Source organism: Planococcus citri, chromosome 1 (assembly GCF_950023065.1).
Source record: "Planococcus citri chromosome 1, ihPlaCitr1.1, whole genome shotgun sequence".
Classification (NCBI taxonomy): Eukaryota; Metazoa; Arthropoda; class Insecta; order Hemiptera; family Pseudococcidae; genus Planococcus; species Planococcus citri.
This window is the reverse complement of record NC_088677.1, coordinates 16,515,372-16,540,684: the sequence shown is the minus strand read 5'-3', so window position 1 is coordinate 16,540,684 and position 25,313 is coordinate 16,515,372. Positions and strand designations below refer to the sequence as shown.

Genomic DNA, 25,313 nt, shown 5'->3' with positions numbered 1-25,313 from the left:
GACGAAGATAATCGAACGAAAGATCTACCGTGCAAAATTTATTTCGCTTTTATTTCAACTTACAGTACTTGAAAGTATCAAAATTTACTCGATTAAAATTAAATATACTCTATAAATGAAATTAACACACTTAATTCAACTCAACAAGTACTTTAAAAACAAAAAAACACAATTAAAATCGTATTCCATGTTCACTCCACAAACACGTTCTGCAACACTTCGTTCCGGGGGAATTTTTTGTCACCACGAGTTATTAGTACTGCGCATGTTTAGTCTAAGAATTGCAAATGGCGGCTCTTGTTATTGTTCCGTAGCGTATACAAAATTTCGTTTTAAATATGTTAAAATTTAATTATATTTCGTAAAATGTGTTTTATCATTGGTGAAAATAATGAAAGTGATGTGTGTACGAAGTGCGGATAATATAACAATCGTGTTTTAATGGATTCAACCCCCAAATTAACGGATAAATGTAAGCTGGGCAAGTCAATTTTATGATATTAGTTTTTGTAATCAACGCTTATGATTAATTAATCGCGTATACTTTTCGATGCGTTATTCGTAATAGTTTTATAAAATAATCGTTTCTCCGGTTCTCGATTGAATGAAATCTTTCTTCGGTTTTCATCCATCGTAAACACATTTCGTTTGATAGTAACTTTTATTCGTGATTTCTCCACTCCCCGTGTCACACAAAATGGTGGCCGGAATTTCTTTCGACTTTAATTCACGATTGAAGTGATATTTTGGTCAATTATTACTACAGCTTGTAATATCGTACGCTATGCTGCGAAAAATGACCAAAATTTGTATTAATTAATCGCATTTCCGAATATCGTTCCGAGTATTCGGATCGGTGTAATCTGCGGTAGGTCGCAGTAGTGGTACTCTTGTATGATCTTACTAGATGTTTATGTGTATAGAATTTCTTCCTTTCAGACGCATCAAAAGTATTAATTCGATCGTTAATCGTGTCTTTTAACCTTAATTTAATTAGAAAATATGAATTTTCGCGTAGTCGAGAGTTCATTAGGCCTAACAGCATTGCATATAGGCCTACCCGTATTAACCAAAGGTAATATGTTTAGGTTAGTTTATCTCTTTTTAGGGGTTCATAAAAGAAAATTATGCATTCTTTATGTTTCGTTATATCGAATTATTTTCATTAAGCGAATTGATTCGTGTTTTATTCGAAACACGTAAACTGATGTAATCACTTCGCCGTTCGTTTATTTGTTTATGTAACATTTATAAAAATTTGTATTTGTGCCTTTTTTATTGGAATAATTCATCTTATTATAATTATTTTTAGTACGATTCGTATTGTTATATTTATATTATGCCATAGTTCGTGTTTTAATTCATTTTTTTTATTTTTCATTTTTAGATTGGTCTACTAGCAGCCTTATGCTATAGTCCATTTGTGTAACAGCATGGGAGCTCAGGTTGGTAGTTCAATTCACGTTCAAACTCATAAATATGCGCTTACCGTAGTTCATTATCTATATTCGATGCTAGACTCATAAAAAAACCAAACCGAAAATAATGAGGAATATTTCTTGAAAGCTGGTAAAAATTTAGATAACTTTTTCACCGTGTAATTCGACTAATTGCGCCAGTTCGACGTTTGTAATCGATTGATGAACTTTACTAGTTCGTTATCATCATTACGTTAGATTATATTGTTTCCTACTTATATACCGACGAGTATTCGTTTATTGTACAAAACAACCCTAACGTGTAATTTCGTAAAGATCGTAACTATTTCTACCTGAACGTTCGATGTTATTCATCTTACGATTCATTTGGCTGGCTGATTTTAAAATCCGAAATTATAAATATTAATGAACGAATTCCATTTCGAAGGTTTTATTGTTTCGATCGTCGCAAAATTGAACTCTTATCGAGGATAAACAAAGGCGAAATATGCACAACTTATGTATTAATCTTATTTGGAATTTTTTCAGTGAAATGGGCACGCACAGCGATGGTTATGTGGAGCAGGAATTGCTTACGACTTTTGTCACTTGTGAAGGAGATCTCAGCGACCCGCAATTCAACGCTAAATTCGCCCGATTATTAAAACAGTTGCAGAAATTACTGCTAAAAGGTTGGTATTTCAATCGTGGGAAATTTGCGCACGATTATTGTACGTGTTGTTTAAATTATTGTTATTTTTGTCCTGAAATATTTTCGTCCGGTTATCGAGTGTGATAAAGGAGTACGAGTGATAAGCATTTTCGTGTGTGGGAATATTTTCACTGTGGTGAAGATTTCTTCGAGTGTTTTTTTTTGCTGAAGTAAAATTCCAAATTGTGATCGTTTATTTTGACTCGTGATTTGTTTATTTTTATTATTTAGGTTGAGATGGATATAGAAATGGGGTTGAATTTTCGATCGAAGAACCTTCAATATTTTTTTTGAGGTGATTTTTCGTCGCTGAAGACGATAACAATGTTCTATTTTATGTAGAATCGAATGAATTTTCAAATTGGTTATTTTTTCAATGAAATTGAAATTCCTGAAGAAAATTACGTACTTGGAGAATGGAGAATTGAACTGGAAATTTTAATAATCGTCATTTGTTGAAATTTTTACAGCCTTTCTGATTCGTTGTGAATTCTCTAATTTTTTTCTGTTTGTTTTGGTTTTTTTTTACGTCCACGATTTCTGAGATATGTCTAAAAAATTTTCATTTGAACTCGGTTTAATTTTAATTTATTCTATATGTGTTCTTGTAGCATTCAATTTGAATAATCTTGCGATGTCGATGTCGATGTCACGTTCTGTCGAAAGTAAACTGAGACCTAATGGTTAAGAGAATTGTTTTTTCGTTGCATTTTGTCTAAAATGAGGAGAAATTGGAATAATTATTCTTCAAAACCTAAAAACTATTGTTTTTAATTTTCGAAAAAAGTTATTTAAATTGAAGTGAAATGTAGGTAATTTGAAAGAAAATAATATCAAATTTTTTAGTCTTTTATAAATGCATTCGTGGAAGGGAAGGGGAGGGGGGGGTATCTGTAAAACTTACACAATACGGAGCACTTCGTATTCGAAACAATTCCAGTTTCGATCAGACAAACGTATGTGTTCGAAGTACCAAAAAAGCAAATAGAAATATTCGAAATGAAAATTTAAAAAAAAAAAAAGATAAACGTATAGAAACCGACGCAAATGAAAATACGATAAACGTTGTACGATTTCTTCTGAATTTTTGTTCAATTGTATAATATTTTCCGACGAAAAAAAATAAAAAACAAAACAAACATCTCGTTATTCGGAGCGGTTAAGGACGTTAAAAATAACCGAACGTAATATTATTTCGAGCTTTCTTCGAACAATGAATTAATTCGTGATTGATTTTCAGATCCCGGTCAATACCTAGGGGTGGTAAAAGTAGAACCATGGAATTCCGTTCGGGTCACGTTTACTGTACCGAAAGAGGCAGCACTCAGACTGAGGCAGTTGGCCCAGCAAGGAGACGCGACGTTATCGCAACTGGGTATATTATCAGTTCAACTGGAAGGAGATCAGGTAAATCTTCGTCGACCTATTTGCATTCGTAGCCATACGCTTTTTTTTTGGTACAAACGCAGGAAATACGATAAGAATGTCGATACTAACCGTGTGTATTTTTTTGCGCAGGCAATATCGTTACGAATAGCCGGACGCGTTGGCGGCGAATCGCGCGAGATCGTGTTACGTACGTCGACGACACCGGCGACAGCGTCAGTGTCAGTTGACAACGGTGCCGAAGCTGGCTCGAGCAGCAGCGGCGGTGGTGGCGACTTGGGTACCACGGATGCGGTCGCAGCTTTGGCCGCGTTCGACCATCATTTGATCTCAAAAAGCGTACCGGCGTCGACAGCCGGTGCAACGGCGTCGTTATTCAAGACCATGACGCAGGTCACCACGGCCGCCGCCGCCATGTCCGCGTTTAAAAGTCCAGCTGTACAGTCCGGCTCTGGGCTTTCGTTCGGCGGCGTCATGGCTTCACCTTCTGCTACCGCGACTGCTGCTAATGGGGCGCCTCCGAATAAGATCATCGGTACTGGAACGGTGCCGGTGTTGGCGAGGAATACCACGTTGCCGCATTCATATCATTCTCCTTTCGTGTCTACGTCTGCTTCGACGTCTGCTGCGGTGGCCGGCGGCAGCGGATTATCCCATCAGACAGCCATCGTCGAAAACAGTCACCGGTTCTCGTTGCCACCTCCGCCGTATCCGAACGCAGCAGCTTTAGCCAAACAACAACAACAACAACAGCAGCAGCAACAACACCAGGTGACCTCTGCTATGGCCAGTGCGGCGGCCGCTAAACCAACGATACGAACGGTAGCAGCGTTATCGGATGATCTTCTAAGCGGCGGGTTGCCATCTACCACCAATGCTAGTCCTGCCAACGTTGCTCTTTCCAGCCCGCTGTTGGTGAATTTGTTACAAAACGACGGTGTTCCTAATAGTAATAAGATTGCGGCGGCAGCAGCCGCAGCGGCGGCCGCCTCCTCATCCTCAAATTCTACGCAAGATAAACATAGATTAAAACAGTCGTCTTCTTCGCCTCATATCAAAACCACCGTCGTTTTACCGTCGTCGTCGTCTTCGTCCAGCACCGCGAACGTCGGCGGCATCGTCAGCAGACGAAAGGATATGGTCGCTCAGCCCGATCTAATGGTGCCCTGTAGTCAAACTTCGGATACCGGCGCCGGCGTCAGCGGCGAAATGCAGCAGCAAGTCATACAACGTATCCAAAGAGCGGCAACGGCGACGGCGGCGGCTGCGTCGTCGGAGAATAATAATTTAACCATGGTTACCAATGTTCGAATACCTGTTGTAGAATGTCCTACTGTAACTAATCCTTCTCTGTCTTGTACTTCGAATAATAATCAATCCGCCGCCGCCAACACGACGACCGATATCGCTGCTGTATCGTCGGCGTCCGCTCCCTCCTCCTCCTCCGCCGCCGCTACTTCTGCCGGTAATGGTAAACTACCGACTATGAATCACTTAACCACAGTCACTGCCAATGTTAAGCAAGCCTACACCAGTCAAAATCCCGTTGTAAATATGTTCCAAAGGCAGGTAGTTGCCGCCTCTACGTCGTCGTCCGCGGCTAGCTCGAAAACCGTTCCGACGACCGCGTTGATAAACAACCAGTTAGCTAGTAGAATTACGTATAGCCATAATGATAATCAACAATTGGTAACTTTGGCCGGCGGCCATCAGTCACCTCATCCGCAAGCTAAATTCGGCGTCCGCGTCATAAACGTTCAACAACAATCGCTGCCGCAACAACAGCAACAGCAATTGTTTCACCAATCTCAACAACTATTACAGAAACAATTGCTCCAGCAGCAACAACAACAGCAGCAGCAGCAGCATTTACTGTATCAACAGCCTCAACAACAACAACAACAACAGCAGCAGCAGCAATTCAACGTCGGTGGAAACGCTGTGCAACAACAGCAACACGCTAAATCTGTGATATTACAACAAAACGTAATCGCCGCTTCCGGTGCGTCGAAAATGGGCTTCGTAGGTGGTCGAATGGTGACGTTGGCATCGTCGCAACAACAACAACAACATCTTCATCAGCAGCAACAACATCAACAGCAGCAGCAGCAACAACAACAGCTGAACGACCTGGCAAACGACGTCGGTTTATTTAATCCTGGTGCGAGCGCCGATTTAGTCGATAGCGTCGTTGATATTTTGGGAGCTGTAAACGCCGATTCGACTACAAGCGGTAAATTAGATCACACGTCTTTGCAAATACCAAGCAATAACATGGTACAGTTTGTGAAATCGTTCGCCTTGACGGCGCAGCAGCAGCAGCAACAACAGCAGCAGCAAATGGTCTCGATGGCGGCGAAATTGAACGCCGGGCCGAAATTGAATAACGCCGCTTACGGCGTTCTATCATCAGCGGGTCTCCCTACAGGGTATCATAGCGCTGTGGTTACCAGTACCAATGCAGCGTACAACCATCAGTCTTTAGGTGATAATCAATTCGACTCGATCGACGGGTCGGATTTGTTTACGACGACGACGACCGCTCCGACGCCCACCAACGGAACGACGATTTTAGCCGCGCAACAAGCACCACCTCCTCCGCCTCATCCTCAACAACAGAAAATTTACCAAAATGCGACGCTGCAGCAACATCACGCTGTCGCCGGTATTGCTAATCAACAACAACAACAGCATCAGCAGCACCTTCAATATGCTACTACGCTTCAGCAGCACCAACAACAGTTTCAGTTGGTTCAAGGACAGGCGCAACATCAAGGGCACCAGTTACCACCGCAATATTCGTCTCGATACGTTGTAGCGACGGATAATGCGACGACAGCACCTCAAATGAAAGGTCTATCGGCTGACCAAATGAGGACCATGGCGCCTTCATCGTCAGCTGTGGCTGTTCAACAGCAACCCCCACCGCCTCCTTATTCCAGTAGCAGTGGCTCCATGAACAGTAATCACGCGATTAGCGGCGGTAATGCGACGACGACGACGACAACGACGTCATCATCATCGTCGTCGTCAGCTGAGAAAGAGCCTCAATTCTTGATAAATCCGCTCACCGGTGAAATGGAGCCGATGCCGAATGAAGGTTCGGATAACGAAGAAAACGATAATCAAACAACCGACATATTCAACTCGTTACCACCGTCGGTCGCTCAAAACGATGACTCGTGCTTTAGTTTTTCGCCTCCTTCGTCGGCAGCGACGCCGATGCCATCGTCGGTCGCCAGTAACGAGAAATCGTCGTCGATGTTGTTCTCGGATGATAACGACGACGACTCGATCTCTCGAATGTCATCACCGGCTGCTCGAAAACCACTGGCGACAACCTCAGAAGATGATTCGAATAGCGGTAGTGGAGATGTTAAACCTGCGACGACGGCTTTCGGCGGCGATTCGTTCGTCTCCGGTGGCGGAGCAGGTGCCAGTGGTAGGCATCGTATACTAACGAGTACTTCGGGTTCGGCGTCTTCCGGCGGATCCGGTAGCAGTGGAAGCGAGAAGAGCGAAATTAAGATCAGACTGAAGCTGGGTAAAAACGAACCTTTATCTGGCACCGGCACCTATAAAGTTGACGTATTGAACACGACGAATAAAAAACTAGATAAACCAACTAGTATAGTTAAACCGATGCCGAGAGTGTTGACCAACGTACCCGCGTCTCAATCGGGTCAACAACAACAAACCGTGATGAACGCGGCGACCGTAGACGAGCCGAGAGTACCACCTATTCGACTCTCGTTACGAGGTGCAAAAATCGGCTTCGTTAAGAAAACCAAAAAATGGTCGGACGAGAGTAAAGAACCCGCATCGACGATATCGGCCGACGAAACGTTACTCGAAAAGAAATCGTATTTCAAGAATAAACTATCACCGAACGAAATCGTCGCCGATGATTCGTCGATCGACGCGTACGGCGGCGGAAAATCGCCCGCTTCGGGTACCGCCATCGTTGCTGCCAAACTATCATCGCTAGGTGGCGACGACACCGAAGAGCTTAAAGTTAAATCGACGGCGAAAACGAGAAAATCATCGGCTTCCGTCGTAACTGCTGCCGCCGCCGTTATAGTCGATTCTGCCGGCGCCGCGAGTGAAGAAGCGCAGCACTCAGCGTTGAGTGGGCTGTCGAGTGCTGAAAACTCGTCGAATGAAATCAGCAATAGTTCGCCGTATAACGTTATTTTACCGGCGGTACGTACATTTCCCACCGAAGCGGAGGTTACGTCCATATTGAGATCTGTACCGTCGGACGCGCCCAACAAGATGAGTTTAACTAGCGTAAAAATCAAGAAGAAAGAACGAGTCAACAAGAAGGTATTCTCCAGAGATCGTAGCTCGATGTCGTCCGTGCACGGCGACGACTCTACCGATACGTTTACCAGAGTTCTCAATGATACCAAATGCACGCTGTCGTCGCAGTCTTCGCGAGGCAATAAGTCCAAGTCGAACGCGTCGTCGTTGCTGAAAACCGTCATGAAGTCTTCGGCCGCCAAAGAAGCTAGAATGCTGAATTTGGCCAATCGTAATAGACAGACAGCTGCCGGACAAGATAACACCGGTCCGGTTGTGATTAGCGGGAAAGCTGCGTCGATCCAAGGTCACCAGAGGAGAGCTAGCGCCGATATGTCATGTTCCGGTGAGTTTGATTGAGTTTTATTTACTAGTCTGGACGGAGATCAGAGGCGGGAAATTTTTCTACAGGATTTGGACTTGGAAATTTTCAAAATCAAGGATTATTTGAAAGAAATGTTGAATTAACTAGATTTTTTGAAAAATTTCTTCTGTGCAATTTTTTTTTGGGGAGGGGGATTTTGAAACATTTTTCACGTTTTTTTAAGCCCAGCTTAATTTTAGCTAAAAAGAGTCTCACTAGACGACATTTTTCATCATACTAATCATGTTTATCACACCAAAAAATAGAAGTGATAGAAAATACCTATTTTTAGCTTGTGTTGGAAGACCATTTTAAACCCATTTCGAAAAAAAAAATTTGAACGTTTTTGAAACTATTCGGCGTTTAATAATGAATTTTTTGCACACTTGTTTTGCATTTCCGGAAACGATATTTCGCGTTTAGAGCAGAATTTTGTGCTAATTTCTTCAAATTTCATGATTTAGAACATTGAATAATTTTGCAATCTCTCCGCATTGAATTTTTGAATGAAATTTTAACGATATTTTCTTTCGTTTTCAGTTGCCATAACGCCAACCAGTTTCACGAACGCGAAAACGAGCCAAAGATCAGCGTCTGTATCGTCGGACCCATCACCATCGTCATTTTCCGGTACTGCGCAACAATTCGTGCCATCTTCACCGCATTCAGCCAATAATTTATACCCGTCGAATACCAGCAGTAATAGTAATAACAGCAGCAACAACAACGCTGGTGGCAACAGCGCCGGAAACAACGCTAATAGCAGTATAAAAGATAGCAGCGGTAAAAAATTCATGGTGAATAACTTAGCAGCGACATCTGCGACTGCCGGCGCTGCTTCTGCTTCGTCGAACGTGTCCGGAACGACGACTGCGACGAAGAAAATCGCTAATAATTGTAAAACTACGACGACGATGGCGACATCGGCGCTGAAATCCGGCACGACGACGAGCTCGGCTCAGTCGGCATCGGCAGCTGTGGCGGAAATGCGTAAAGAGTACTTGGTCAATCACGATATCAGCGGTTCGAGTAAAAAGAGTCATTATATTAAGAAAACCACCCCGATGACCGCGTCCATCGATCAAATAGACGCCGTCAAGCAGCAAAGCATCGTTGTAAATTGCGTGCAACAAATTGAAACATCGACGGCGGCGTCTACGGCTGGTGCGACCACAACGACAGCCACCTTACCAACCACGCATTTAGATTTATCCGAGAAGGTGATGAAACAAAGGCTGCTGGAAGACGTTTCAGCGTCGTTCGGCGAGCCTCAGAGGAAAAAGCCGAGACTAGATAGCAGCGAAACGATGCTTAAAAATGGTCCCGTACTCGATCGACTGATACCCGGCAGCGGCGCAGGTGGCGGAATCGTATCGCCGGGTCAAAAAGACGCCAGCAATGGTTCGTCGAACGAAGCCGTGAATACGGCGCTAGGCGGCGAAAGTCCGTCATCCGGTGCCAATAGCGAACATACCAATAACCAAGGCGAAGACTCGGGTATCGAGTCGATGGACGCGCTATCCGAAAAGAGCCCTAATCAAGGCGAAAGTCCTTGTCGAAAAGAAGAGAAAGACGGCCACGGCGACGCGACGAATACCACCGTTTCGGCAGTGGCCAATCAAAGAGAGAAAAAGACCTCGAATGTGTATTGTGATAAACCAAGTACCGCAGCCGATAGCTACGGCAGTGCTTCGCAGTCGGTCAGCGATAAAACGCTGGTCGCCGATAACGATATAAGCAACGTGCCGATAGTGACGAGCTCGTGTAATATTTCATCCGCCAAAATGATCACCACGTCATCGTTAGCGTTGGCCAATTGCCTGGAAACGTCGTCTTCGTCGCCCGATGTCGCCGATCCGAGCAACGCCGCTGATAAAGATGATAAAGCGCCGTCGTACGAACGAGACGACACGATGTCGCCGGATCTGGACGACGTGCAACCGTTTCGAGTTACGCCCGCGTTGTATACGTACTCGAATCCGGAAAAAATGCGCGTCGATTCGCCGTCGCCGGTGTTGGAAGATATCGCCGATGATATATCGCTCAGTCCGAAACCGGTCGTGATTTTGGAGCAACCTAAAACCTCGACTAGGCTGAAACGTAAACGAAAAGAGGTCCATGATCCGATGTTTGTCACCACCGAGAGGACCAAAAGTTCGCCTGGTGAGTAAAAATTGCGTTATTCAAGATTCACATTTGCCTTTCTTCTAATTTCTGGATGGATTTGAATGAAATTGAAAAAATAACGATTCGCTGCTATAGAAATGTTCAAAAATTTTGGTGAATTTCGTTGAAATTACCCTACATGGGGGGGGGGGTGTTCTGAAAATTTTTTACTCTTATTTTGAATGAATCGGTGGCTCGAAAAATTTCAAAATTTTCATTTACTACAATTGTGATATCGATATCGATGTTCTTTTTTCTCGAAAAAATGTACTAATCTCCGTTCGTTTGTTATTCTCACAGGTAAATCATTACTGGAACAATTACTGATCGATATACCCTCGGATGGTGGAGTAGAAATCAGAAGAACTGGTATGTCGACCAGAAATACGAGATCTCAGCTTAAAGGGTATGTACTGGTGAATTTGTTTATTCGATGCTAGTTTTATTTTGCCCACTAACGTGATAATTTGGTTTGCAGATTAAGTCAACCGAGTCCGGATACGTTATCGATGTGCTCAACATCGTCGTCGTCTTCGATAAAAACGCCTAAATGTAGTCCAGTGCCAAGGTCATCAGATGACACGCCGAGTAAACCGAGTCCTCGACCTTCGAGTCGATTAACCTCCAGAAGATCTCGAAAAGGTTCGGAGAGCAGTAACGTCTCGAACGGCGATGAAACCGTTTCGTACGGGTGAGTTTTACATTCAAGCCTCCTGCACTCTTAATCGTCCTTTTAACTCGTATTTATTCAAATATTAACTCGTTTACTTGACTGTTTTCGCAGGAGAGTCGGTAAGAGAAAATGTTCCGAGAACGCGAGCAGCGAAATAACCAAAGGCTGTATCGGTTTCGAAGATCAGAACGGCAAAAAGGTGGCGATCTCGGCGAACACGTCTATAGAAGCATTTCGCACGACGATCAGCGAAAACAACGTAGGTGGAACACCGACGGTGGTCGTCAGCAGTACGAAAACCAACGTTACTAGGAGTAGTACGGGAGCCATAAATAAACGCTTGAATAACCTAGTCGGCGGCGATGTTACGCAAAGCACACCCACCAGACATGTGGGCAAAAAACGAAAAGGTAAGGGATGCTTGTAAATCTTCGTCTCGAGTTGATACGTATCGTCGGAACGTACCTGCCTATAATAATATTAACCTATTTATTTCTGTAAATATTCCCATTTTTGAAAAATATTTATTACCTAATAATAAGATGAAGAATTTTTTTAGTTGATTGCATCAAAACTTGCTTCTTTTTTTGTATATATTTAACATTCGCATTCTTAAAAGTTGTTAGTTTGTGCAATATTTTTGTGATTCTTCAACAACCAAAAAAAAAAAAACGATAATACGATTTTATCGTAAAAATTGTACCGCTCCCTCTTGCCCCTTCTACATAAATCACTCGATGTTTTCATTGTTTTCATCTTCAGTTTGCTAAGCATTTTTGTAGTCGTTCTTTATCTTTATGTGTGAATTTGGAAGCTAAAAAACAGTCGAGGAAGATTTCAAAACTTAGTTTTTAATGTTTGTATGTAATTTTGTATTACTTTTTTTTTCCTTCGTGTTATTTCATGTTATTTAAGTGGTTTTTAGGTTTTGCGTAATATTTATTCAAATGATTTTTGAAATCTTGAAAATTTCATTCGATAACCTGAAAAATTCTCTTTTCTATTTATCCCCATCTTAATCAGTAATCATGTTCGTATAAAGTCATTTTAATTCAATTTTATTTTCGAATAAGTAATTTTTTATTGTTATATAATCGTGTTTTACATGAAGCCATTTTCAAATTTTATTTTTCGACGTATTCGTTATTTAATTTCATTTATTCGTATTATTTTAATAATTGGCAAAATTTAATTTTTTTTTTCATCGTCATTTTCATTTTCATTACGGGATTATTTCTTGTTATTATTTTCTTGTGTGTTTAATTAATTAATTTTGTTTGTTTTTTTGAACATGTGGGAAGCTAAACTTCTTGTACTTTTTTTTTTGTTTTTATGTTTTACTATTTAAACTTAAATTTGCTTGTTTTTTTTATTACGAAATTTTATCACTGAAAAAAAGTTATTCTTATCGAGTTTTCACGTTTTTTCTTTCGTTTTCGTTCGACTTCCTCGATTGTTTTGCCTTGAACCAAAAAAAAAAAATAATGATAATTTTTTAGGATAATGTGGAAGAATTTGGTCTTATTGGCAAAAGAGTGCGCTTTTTGTAATGCTAACAAAGCTGTCATCTGGATGATGGAATTGGAAACCCAGTTTTGGTGTTGTTTATTTCAAAAGTCGAGATCATAGTTCTATTCTACGTTTGGTCTAAGCGGCAATTAGTCTTGTGAATTGATTTTACTGGTTTTAGAGGGGTGAGGGGACGGAAAAGAGTGGTCTACAAAATGCTTAGCATAATTTCAGATGAATTTTTGCACTTGGCACCTGCTCAACTCTATTCCGTGGCTCCTAAACACAGGTTTTTGAATTTTTCTCCTTCCAAAATTCTGTCAAAGTGAAAGGGATGAGATTTACTTCTTATTATAATAATTCCAATTCATCGAGTTCATTCAAACAAACGTGTAAAAGTTGCAGAAATTAAATTTTAAATCAGTGAAAATGAAAGTATAATGTCAAATTTTCACTTCGTTGTTAAGCTTTCTAAGGTCATCGTGTGATCTATCGAAAAAGGCTAAAATTTCACCCGGAGTTCGAAAATAACACCTATTTTTGGTACCACCTCCCCCCCCCCACTCAGGCTGATTTTTTTTCAAAATCGTTCGTGTGACCTATTAAAATAGGGTAAAATTTCGCACGGAGTTCAAATATAACGGCCCCTTTGGTTCAACCCCCTCCTCCCACTTCCCTGATTTAGCTTCGTCATGAATATTTTTTTAAATTCCACATTGGTCATGTGACCTATCAAAATAAATGGAAATTTCACGCCGAGTTCAAAAATGAGGACCATTTTGAAGTTCTTTTCTCTCAGCCCCTCCCCCCTCCCCCATGAATGTCGATAACTGATATTTTTCTCTCTTCGGCGGTCATGTAACCTATTGAAATTGATTTTAGTTTTTCTCCAAGTTTAAAAATGCCCATCACTTTTTGATTTTTTTTCACCCCCCCCCCCCTTTTCCCACCAACAGAGCTTCCTTATGAATGTTTTTTTCATTTCTCTAGACCGGTCGTGTGACCTATCAAAATCGGTTAAAATTTCGCGCTGAATTCGAAAATAATAGCGATTTTTTTTTTTGTTTCACCCCCACCCTCCCCCCTCGAGATTCAGTTTGTCCATGGATGATTTTTTATTCAAAATAGGTCATGCGACCTATCAAAGTGGGGTAAAATTTCCCGCTGAATTCAGAAATGACGACCATTTTATTGTTCCTGTCTCTCACCCTTTCACCCCTTCCCCATCATTTAGTGTTCCCACGACTGATTTTTTCATTTTTTTCTCTCTTCAGCGGTAATGTGCCCTATTGAAACTGGTTTAAATTTTACTCCTAAGTAGTCCAAAAATGACCATCACTTTTTTGTTTCGGTCTTCATCGCCCCCTTCTCCCCCTCCTGAGCTTCGTTATGAATGTTTTTTTCTCTCTCTAGACCGGTCGTGTGACCTATCAAAATCGGTTAAAATTGCATGCTGAATTCAAAAATGATAGCGATTTTTTTTGTTCCACCCCCCTCCCCTCCTGATTCAGTTTGTCCATGGGTGATTTTTGTTTTCTTCAAAATAGGTCATGCGACCTATCAAAGTGGGGTGAATTTTCCCGCTGAATTCAAAAATCATGACCATTTTGTTGTTTCTTTCTTTCACCTCCCCCCTCCCCTCCTTTATCATTTAGTGTTTCCACGAATGATTTTTTTTTCTCTTCAGCGGTAATGTGCCCTACTGAAATTGGTTTAAATTTTGCTTCTAGTTCATAAATGACCATCACTTTTTTGTTTCTGTCTTCATCACCCCCTCCCCCTCCGGAGCTTCCTTACGAATGTTTTTTCTCTTTTTAAACTGGTCGTGTGACCTATTGAAATCAGTTAAAATTTCGCACTGAATTCGAAAATGATAGCAATTTTTTGGTTCCATCCTCCCCTCCGGATTCAGTCTGACCGTGAATGATTTTTCTTCTGCAAAATAGGTCATGTGACCCATCAAAGTGGGGTAAAATTTCCCGCTGAATTCACAAATGACAATCATTTCGGGTTTAGGTTTTCCCACTTTCCTTTTCCCTCTGTTTTATACTCCTCACACGACTGATTTTCTTCTCATAAATGGGCCATGTAGCATATTGGAAGAGGTTAAAATTTTTCAACTAGTGCAAAAATGGTCATATTATTTAATTTTCCTTCCATTTTGATTTTCTTTTTTTGAATTATTTTTTTAAATCCTAAATTCATTGAAATGAGCTGGCAAATTATACATATTTCGCATTTCAAATAATAATTTCGTTGTTTAAGTTGATTAGAGGAATTATTTTTACTAATCGATCATTTCCACCATTTGTTTGCGCAGGTATCGGCGACACTCCGGTAAATAGAAAAAGTAGTTATAGTAAATCGAACGATAACGACCTTGCTCTTATTCAGGTGGCGGCTGGATCGGAACGAGACGAACTAGTATCCGAGCAGTAAGTATCTCCTCGAATTATTCGTGCTCGATAATTTCAACAATTCTATCGACGATGCGCGATGTATTAATGTAAAATTTCTTGCGAATTATTGGCGCAGATCAGTAAACGTTACGTCGACCACAACGCCACGAGGTAACAATCGTCTATCGTCGAATGTAAACAACAACAACACCGGTAGCGCTGGAGCTGCTACGACTCCATCGAAGCAGCAGACGACACCGTCGACGTCGAGACGCAGCGTACGACAGAATCACGTTACTCGTCGACCTCGTAAATCAGCGGCGACTACGGCGGCTACAACGTCGGAGTTGGCATCTGCCAGTCTGGTCAACAGCGGTAGCGGTAGCTCATCGGCTCCGGCCGCCGCCGCCGCCAATAACAACAATAATAATAATAATTCAAACAAGAATAATAACGTGAAAGCGAACGCGACGACCGTTGCCGCAACGGGAAGCGGTTCGAATACTACCACCGGCGCTACAGCGACGGACCATTGTAAAAATAATGTAAACAACGATAAGAATGGAAGTGTAAATATGGATAAAATTGAGACTAAATCAATTTCAAAATTAAATTGTGTTACCAAAAAAGAAATCGTGTCGCAAATAACGACCAGTAGTAGTAATAGTAATAGTAATAATAATAATAATAATAGTAGTACCACTAATAGTATAATCGATACCAAAATCACCGCAGCAGCAACATCATCATCATCATCTTCACCATCGTCGACGACGGCTGCGACGACGACGACTACGGCAATACCGACGCCATCGGCGAGCTCGTCTAACGCTGCCATCACGACGACGACGACGGTCGCCAGTACCGCAAGTTCGGCCTCATCGTCGGCGACTAATGCTACCGCCGCATCTACCAATACCGCCTCGGGCGCCGCCGCATCCTCCGGTACGGCCGCTACAACCATTACGACCAGAGGCAATAGCGTGAAGCAGACGCAGCATTTAATTAACGATAGCGCTATAGCAGCACCACCTCAAGATATCTCTCACACACATACGGTTCCCGTCTCAGAAGAGGTAATCAATACTAGGAGAAAAACTAGAAGTGTGGCTAATTCGAATGGTAATTATATGTTTTGCATGAATTAAGCGTAATTTTTAGTTTTTTTTTTTTTGTTTTTTGTTTTAGTTTATTTTATTATTTTGGTATTTTTTTAGTTTATTTATTTTTTATTTGCACATCGAGTAGAAGTAGATGCGGAGGTGCTTCTTTGTTATTAGAGTTTTGAAGAAATTTGGAATTCAAAATCGTAGATTTTCACTATTCGTAAAAGAATGAAAACTATAGGTACTCGTAGGTCCCTAAGTGACACTCGTTGAGTTGATTGGCTCTCGCGTTTAGTTTTATTCATTTTTTATTCGTCTGGTCACTGAAAAAAAATTTAATTTTACTGATGGCTTTGAAAAAAAATCTGAAATTTGTTCCCAGCAGTTAGGAAAGTAGAGGAGTGACATTTGTGATGAAAAACGAACAGACTTTTTATATTAGAGTTTGTCTTATTGATGAAGTAGGTCTGTTTCGTTGTCAATAATTAACTCGTTTTTTTGAATTTCAAAAATTCTGAAAAAACATTATTATTTTGAGAAAATGCTGATGTATATTTCAAATCGAGTCAAAAATGAGCTCGAAATTGAACTTTTAAGGCGAAAGCTCAACTTTTCATAATAAATACTGCAGTTGAAAACTGGCGTTTGAAAATTTGAAAAATTACAATGGAGACCTTTTATCCCTTTTTTCGATGAACTGACTTTCGGAGGGGATTCTCAACATTGAGAGTGGCACAAGGGCCCTCAAATATGGTCGAAAGCTTGAAAAATCCCAAAAGTAAAATGATAAAGGTTTTTATCGATTCGAAAGCTATAACTTTGAATTCACTCTGACGACCCCCCCCCCCCCCTTGAAGCAGAGTTCGAATATTAAAAAATGTTAACAGATTGCGATTTATTTTTTGAATTTGTTTTGCGATTTCTATGTTTTTGATTTCCAAAATTGATAGTTATTATTTGGGGGGGCAAGGTAAATAATCCCTTCAAAAAAACGATTTTTCAAAAAATTGAAAAAATATAAATCGGTAAGAAAAATTTATGAAAATTGTTCACTTTTTTCAGATCCACCGCCCCCAAATAATTTTGGATTTTTTTTGAGGGGCTTCTTACTCTCTTGGCCCCTCTCCTCCCCTATCAAACGAAAAAATTTCCACTACCTGAGGCAGAGTAATTTTTATTTTTTCCATTTTTGCAATTTTGAAGGTTCCAAACTTGGGGGGGGTCCCGAAAATGTAGCTGTTTGAAACAAAATTAATGCAGATGTTAATTGATAAATTTTGAATTTTTTTTTCTTGATTTTTTCTAACTTTGGAAAAGTGACCAAAATTCCTCAAAACTTGAAGAAAAAAATTCCATGTCAAGTTTTTGGAAGAATTTTGTAATAGTTGGAATTCTGAAATTTGAAAAACAAAATGTTTCGATGCCATATTTTTAAGAATTTTAAAATAAAGTACTTTTATTACATTTTTGCGATTTGAGGGTTCCAAACTCCGGGGCGAGGGGGGGGGGTATAACAAAATTTACTCGAATATTTGTACGGAGAATCGATCAAAATATCGAACGATCACTCCTGACTACTCGAATATTGAATTTCTTCGAACAATTCGACGAACAAAAAACATTACCAATAAAATAAAAATATTTATTTTATCCGGTCATCGACCCGAGAATGGATCGACAAACCAAAACAGAAAAATAGAACTTGAGCAAAAAGCTCAACAACTTTACTCAACGAAGACGAAATCAATATTAACGCGAACGAAACTTAAAACTAACGAAAATAATAAATACGCGAACTAAAATTACTAACCAACGATTTTTACGAATTTTAAACTCTTAAACTAGCCAACAATTTGTTTCACGCGATTTTACGTAATTCGATTTGAAGAGGATAAAATCCTCATAAACTTAACCAACTATAATTAACGCGTAAACGGAATTTTATACTCTCGAAAACGAAACATAATTTTTATTTTAATTTAAATAAAAAGTTATCGATTAAATTCGTTATCGTTAACGTTACGAGACCAATTTTGCCAACACCCCACCATAAAAATATTTTTCCTAACACGCGTACCACTAAATAAAACGAAAAACTTGTTGCTTTTTTATCACTACTGGTGTTTGTAAACACTTCGAACCAAAATATTTTTACAGCAAAATTTGTACTTGAATTATACTAAAATCGACTCGAAAACTTGAATTAAGCGCGATACAATGTTTTACATAAACGTTTGAGTATCGTACGCGTAGTGGCTTTTGTTCAAAATAACCTAATCGTAAATAAACATAATTGTTGGTTCTCAATAATCATTATAGATAAGAATCCATAAACAAAATCACAAAATTTCGTAAAATTATTGCAAACGCAAAATAGATACCTATAATAATTGTAACTAAGAACAAACGCAATCCAAATAAAATAATGTAGGAGATTATCATTGCACCGAAATTCGCGAAAATAAAATTCGATTGTTAATACTAATTACTGAATCAACGACATCATTAGTATACAATTTTTTTGAACTTAGGAAAAACTTTGAAATAAATACTACCTAATGACTTTTATCAATTTATACCTACCTCCCCAGACAATATTATTACTTTCAATCAAAGTTAGTTCACTCGATCTCATCTTTGTTAACATAGTCTCTACAGTACACACACACTCATCATATCCACCCAAATTCGTAGACATCAACAAATCGTTTCCACTATCTTCAGCAGCTGAAAGGTCTACTGTTTTAACAACATTATTAAAAATTTTCATTTTCAACGCCGTTTTTCATCTTACACTCAACTCATTAACACAAACATCGATTATCGCCTCCAAATTTGAAAAAAAAATAAATAAATAAACAACAACGCTGTTTCTATCCTGATGGTGATTTTCAAAATTTCTCAATAAACAATTATGCAGAATGAATCATACCATCATCAATTCGCACTCCCAAAACTTTTACACCATAACTGTTCGATTTTTTTTCGATCACTTTTATTCAACAATGTATTGAAAATAAACCCTGTACCTGTAGACTAAAATCAAAATCGCTACTTTATAAAGAAAAGTAACATCGAAATCAACATCCTTTTGTAAATTTGTCATTACCAACCAGGCTTTAAGCCAAAAAACTTTCAACCACGATAAAGTCAGAAACAAATGAAATTTGTACCTAAAACCAATCGCAAAACTAAGCTTACAAAACATATGAACTGAAGAATTAAACTAAAAGTCATCGCTTAAATTTCCATACACACATTTGTCCCAATCACTACAATCGCTTTTTCCCAAAATCTATAGTAGATACAATCACCTTTCACGCATAAATACCAAAACAAACGCGCCTCGTATAAATCACTTGTTACCTACTACAGTCATAACACAATAAATCCACATATCAAAAATGATTTTCAACTCGTAAAACTATACCTAGGTAGTTCCAAAACCATGAGCTGATCCTTTCGCTTTCGTCACCGTATTTTTCAAAATCATTTCTGAAAGCTGCATCGACATGAGTCGAGACAACAACTTCCCCACCATCGATGGAGCTTTCCTCTTTACTTGTATAAGTAACTTCCTTTTCAGGTAAGTACACTGCCACTCGTACAATTACTCATTACCCCAACTTTACCTTACACGTTATACCAACTGAACTCAAAGAACCAGTAGGTAATTACTGCTACCGTTGTCATTTGTAGCATTCGAAACAAAAACGCAATCCAAGATTTGTGATCCCTAACAAATCAGAAATCATACTTTTTGAATCAGAAAAATCCAAAAACATAAAACTATTGTATATAGATACTCACTGTCACCTACACTACTACTCTTACCATATGACTGACCATTGCTGCTCAGTTGACTACCAACGTTACTCGAATTTCACGTTGATAATATTACACTACTAGTGTCGTCTGATTTTTTTTTTGAAACAAAGGTTTACTCCTTTCCTACACTACATAACCTTACATGGTCGTCTGATTTTTTATAAAAGGTTTACTCCTTTCACCGGATTTTATACTTCACACAATTTTTTTTTTTTAAAAAAAGGTTATTTTTCCTTTTACCGGATTTTACTCTTCATATAATTTTTTAAAAAAAGGTTATTTTTCCTTTTACCGGATTTTACACTTCATACAATTTTTTAATAAAGGTTATTTTTCCTTTTACCGGATTTTACACTATCTACCTATGTCTCGTCGTCGTTATTTTTCCTTAAACCATATTACAATATCACCTGGAATACTCATTACCTACTGTTATCGTTATTTGTTGAATAGTTACGTTATTTGATTTGGCCAAATCGTTGTTGTTGTTCGTAAAATACTTCGTTATGTACCTATCATCATCATGAGAGCAGAATGATATAAAAAACATTTTCCTCATTAAACTACATGACCAGTTTAATTTCCTATCAAACCTCGCAATGATTGAATCATCGCTCCTGAAAAACGAAGGGAAAAAAAACCCACCCGACGATTGAGCAATTGAGCCATCACAAACGTTACCCTCGATACATCACCAGACATTATTACAGAATTGGAATCGTCCTCTTTGTTGTTGCTACTGAATTACATCACAATCGTTGTCGTTTTCTTGATCACTACTAGGTACTACTCATACTCACAGAATCCAATTCAGAAATTTAGTATACTCTCAACTCTGCAACTTTGTCGTCGAAATGTTTCGCGTCTTTTAATATTTTCAGGTTCCAAAAAAAACTTTGTTACTTTTTCAACAGCATCACAGCTGGAAAAATTAACGTCGCTTATGCCACTGAATGTTTAACATCAATAGTTAAACCAATTACGATATCAATACAAACTCCTCTTCCCAAATTTATTTCAAGCCTCTTCTACATCAACGCAAAACATTGCTCACCTCTCCAGAAGCCAAAGAGAAATCGTAACAATCAGTACAATTCACGTTTTCAATTTCTACCCTCGTCACATCAATGTCAAAAACATTCAACATTTTACTATCGTTTAGAAAAACCAAAAAATCTCATTTTTCATTTTGAAATCGAAATCCCCACCTGTATTTTAAAATTCGTCGTCAGACTCACTACCAGAAATATAGGAGCAACCATTGCTCAAATCTGAATCACTCGAATCATTGTATGTGATTATTATATTTTTCACGTTACTTGTACCACTCGAACCTATAATCGGAAGTTTGAATTTTATTAAATCGACCTATTTGTTCTATGAAAATTTTCATTTCCATGAACTGAAGAAGTAAAATTTTTCCCCCAACGATCAGAAAACCATTAAAACCCCACAGACAATTCGTACCATTTGAATTGAAACTTTTCACATATTTAACATCACTGTAGAAACTGCACTACCTATCAATGTGACCTATGCCGTTGCTTCAGTAACATCAAAAAGGATCCGAAAATGAACCGCGCGAATTACTACGATATTTTTGAAAGTTACTACCCATTTCAAATACACTTATTTTACGTCGTTTAAATCGTCGTCATCGTTTTTCAAACAATAATTACCATAATCACGTTTTTTAAAAAAATAAAAAAAAAATAATACTAATACACTGTCGTTGTCGTCTATACATAAGTACATATAAATACTACCAGATCGTTGGATCGCGTTTAAATTACTTCTTTCGTTTACTCGGAATCGTCGCTTGTATTTTAACCAGATTTTTCGTCGTCACCCAAAAAATTCGCCATCGTGAACCAAATTTTTACGTTATCATCAAACAAAAAATCGCGAATCAATTACCATATTCCCATTCATTTAACGTCGTTGGCACGCTAGTCGTCGTCGTCGCATTAGACGGAAAATTACCAGGAGATGAATTAAATAACAGATCACCCCGATCACATCGTCGTTGTTTTTAACCGCTTCACGTTGACCAAAAACATAACATCCATTTCGGAACCAAAATTACAGACACATACAACATCAGCATTGTCGATCACTTCATCGTTGTTTCATTAGCACGTTCGTCGTCGTTTTTCGTCGTTTCCAAAATACACCACCGTTATTCGTCGTTCAGAATTATGTTTCGTCATTACTGCAAGTACTACTTTGTAAAATTCGTCGTCGTGAATCGAATTTACCTTTTTTACCACGTTACAATTCGCTGTCATCGTCGTAAACCAAAATTTCAAACTACCGTTCCAACTACCAATCAAAAACCATTGTCGTTACCGCAAATTAAAATCACATTCGTCGTTACTCATTTCGAACCAATTTTGTGCCACTTTGAAGATAAGAAAGCACTGTATCTACTCGTACTCATTTATGCAGACCAAAAGAACAGACAGAGGATATGGACCAAAAACCAACGCTCGGGTACCATGTACGGAGAATCGATCAAAATATCGAACGATCACTCCTGACTACTCGAATATTGAATTTCTTCGAACAATTCGACGAACAAAAAACATTACCAATAAAATAAAAATATTTATTTTATCCGGTCATCGACCCGAGAATGGATCGACAAACCAAAACAGAAAAATAGAACTTGAGCAAAAAGCTCAACAACTTTACTCAACGAAGACGAAATCAATATTAACGCGAACGAAACTTAAAACTAACGAAAATAATAAATACGCGAACTAAAATTACTAACCAACGATTTTTACGAATTTTAAACTCTTAAACTAGCCAACAATTTGTTTCACGCGATTTTACGTAATTCGATTTGAAGAGGATAAAATCCTCATAAACTTAACCAACTATAATTAACGCGTAAACGGAATTTTATACTCTCGAAAACGAAACATAATTTTTATTTTAATTTAAATAAAAAGTTATCGATTAAATTCGTTATCGTTAACGTTACGAGACCAATTTTGCCAACAATATTTGTTGAAAAATTTTGAATTTTTTTCCCCTATTTTTTTTTCAACTTTGAAAACGCTCCCAAAATTACTCAAAACTTCAAAAAAATTGAAAAAAGAGTCAAGTATTTGGGAGAATTTTGTACTTGGTTGAAATTTTGGGAAAACAAAATGTATCAATGACATATTTTTAAGAATTTAAAAATGAAATGCTTTAATTTGCAAAATTGATACAAAATATTAGTTGAAAAATTTTGAAATTTTTTCTTCTTGATTTTCTTCAACTTTGGAACGGCGCTCAAAATTACTCAAAACTTCAGAAAAATTGAAAAAAAAATTCAAGTAGGTAGATACTTATTTGGAAGAATTTTGAAGTTGAAATTTTGAATTTTCAAAAACAAAATGTTTTTATGACATTTAAATATTTTTTTCCTTTTGAGGTCTTGCATAACTTTTTTAGTCTGCCATGTCAATTCTCCCTAATTTGAGATCACCGAGTTCGATTATCCAATTATTGCTTAAATTCAACGTTCCAGTGGCCTCCTTTAGTTGGTCAATTTGTCCTGAATAGGCCAGCTATCGACTCACTGAAAGTAGAATCTGAAAAATAAGTAGATATTCGATCTCAGTGACCTCAAATCATTAGAAATCGATATGTCACTCAATTTTCTGAGATTTTTTCAGAAGGGGGAGGGAGTGGAGTATTGAGGGGTCATAAGCTAAAAAATACCGAATTTGGGAACTCTGTGCCTTTTAAAACATGGCAAAGTACGCGTCTCTTGGCATTTCTAATTCCGATTCAGTATTTTTAACCATGTTTATATATTAATGTGGTTGGGGGGGGGGGGTGATTGGGTCGGAGTGAAAAAGTACACTTTAGTGAGCAAATTTTCGAACTCAGTAGATCTCGAATTACTAAAAAGGGCATGTCACGCAATATTTTTATATTTTTCAGTATTTTCAAAATGGGGGGGGGGGGTTTGAGAAGGGGGCTTGAGGGGTCACATCCAATAAATTATGGCAATTTGATTTTCGTGTCTATGAAAATATGGTAAATGACGCGTCTCTCAGTATTTTCAGGAGGGGGGGTCGGAAATGGAAAATTATCTCCAATCTTGAAAAAAAATCCTTCTGAATGACCTCAAATTATTACGAATACCTTCGTTAATTTTCAATCTGTTCTGTTTTTTTTTTGTTTTTTTTTAATAATTTGCATCATGTGATTCGTTTTGTTATTTTTTTCTTCGCTTCATTTTTTTTTTCAATTTCTTCAAATTTTCAAAATTATCACTTTGTAATTTGCGAAGCACGCCAGTTTTTCTCTCAAAAACTGTTTGTATGCGAAGTAAAGCATGTAACCGTATTTAGTTGCCTTTGTTCTCTTGGTTAGCTAAGTAGGTACCTATTTTGAAGCACTCAGCACTTACATAATTTCACGTATTGAATAAAAAAAATTGAAACGTGCAGAAGTCCTTTGAAAAAATTTCGATCTTGAATTGAGATGGAAATGGCACCAAAAATGACAGCTCATTTATTCACATTACCTAGTCTTTTTTTTTGTTGAAAAAGATAATTTTCAGTTCATTGACCCTGTGAAACTGAATTTTTCGAAGCATTCTTTCCACAGTAATAAAAGAAATAATCGTTTTATTAGGGAGCGATGAAAACTTTGTTGCTTTAATTTTGAGGCACCGTATACCTTTCTTCGTATTTTTGATTTCTTCAACGTTTTAAATCGCTAAAAAATCGTTTCGAAATTTTTGATCTCAAATTACTTGCTGAAAAAGCTCAAAAATGCCACTTTTTGACAGAAAAACGAGTATTTGGTATCTCTATCTGTTTATCTACTCTTTACATCGCTAAAAAAAAAAAAAAAATGCTTCATTTTGAAATTGCAACAGTCTGTAGGTAGTAGATCTAGATATTTAATTATTCTTGCGAAATATTATTTTTTATTCTATAATTATGGTAATTTTCATTCGATTAGTAAAACCATAATTTCTAACGCGTGTTTTCTTTTCTTTTTTCTGTTCACAGCATCTGACGAACTGATAAATAAAAGGAGAAGAAATTCGAGAGACGGTAAATAAACTCGTTCGAATGGGATTATAATACATATTAACCGTGTGATTATTAAACTAGAAAATATGAGAAAAAGAGAAAGAAGAAAAAAAAAGAAAGGAAATAAACTATAACCAATCTATTACGCGACATCTCGAATAGGTACCTAATTTTTAATATTTATTTCATTCGTTAAATATTTTTTCACGTATTTTTCAATCGGCTACATAATATTTCTTTCTTGTTTTGAAAAAAATTTTCATTTGTATATAAAACGATTTTGTCTTTGCAAATTCTTAAAATTTTTTCTCCTTTGTTAGACTGTTTGTTGTTTTTCTCTTTTTTTGACATTTTTGAACGTTGAGTATGTTTGAAATATTCGTATAAAACTTTATAAGCTCG

General features: G+C 38.2%; 1 protein-coding gene across 6 annotated transcripts; it reads left to right on the top strand.

Moving 5' to 3' along the window:
- Positions 1–267: 267 nt before the first annotated feature.
- Positions 268–25,313, top strand: LOC135849087 (serine-rich adhesin for platelets-like). 6 transcript variants are annotated; one of them, XM_065369292.1, is made up of 12 exons: positions 268–472; positions 1,388–1,445; positions 1,968–2,110; positions 3,371–3,537; positions 3,649–8,164; positions 8,723–10,345; positions 10,649–10,754; positions 10,827–11,039; positions 11,133–11,431; positions 14,851–14,965; positions 15,066–16,051; positions 24,888–25,313. In XM_065369292.1, exons 3-12 carry the CDS (start codon positions 1,972–1,974, stop codon positions 24,938–24,940), a joined length of 8,217 nt encoding a protein of 2,738 aa, XP_065225364.1. In that variant the 5' UTR covers positions 268–472; positions 1,388–1,445; positions 1,968–1,971; the 3' UTR covers positions 24,941–25,313. The 6 variants fall into 6 exon arrangements, with proteins under 6 accessions (XP_065225364.1, XP_065225373.1, XP_065225345.1 ...); XM_065369301.1 differs by having other exon boundaries at positions 14,851–14,966; positions 15,061–16,005; XM_065369273.1 differs by having other exon boundaries at positions 14,851–14,966; positions 15,061–16,051.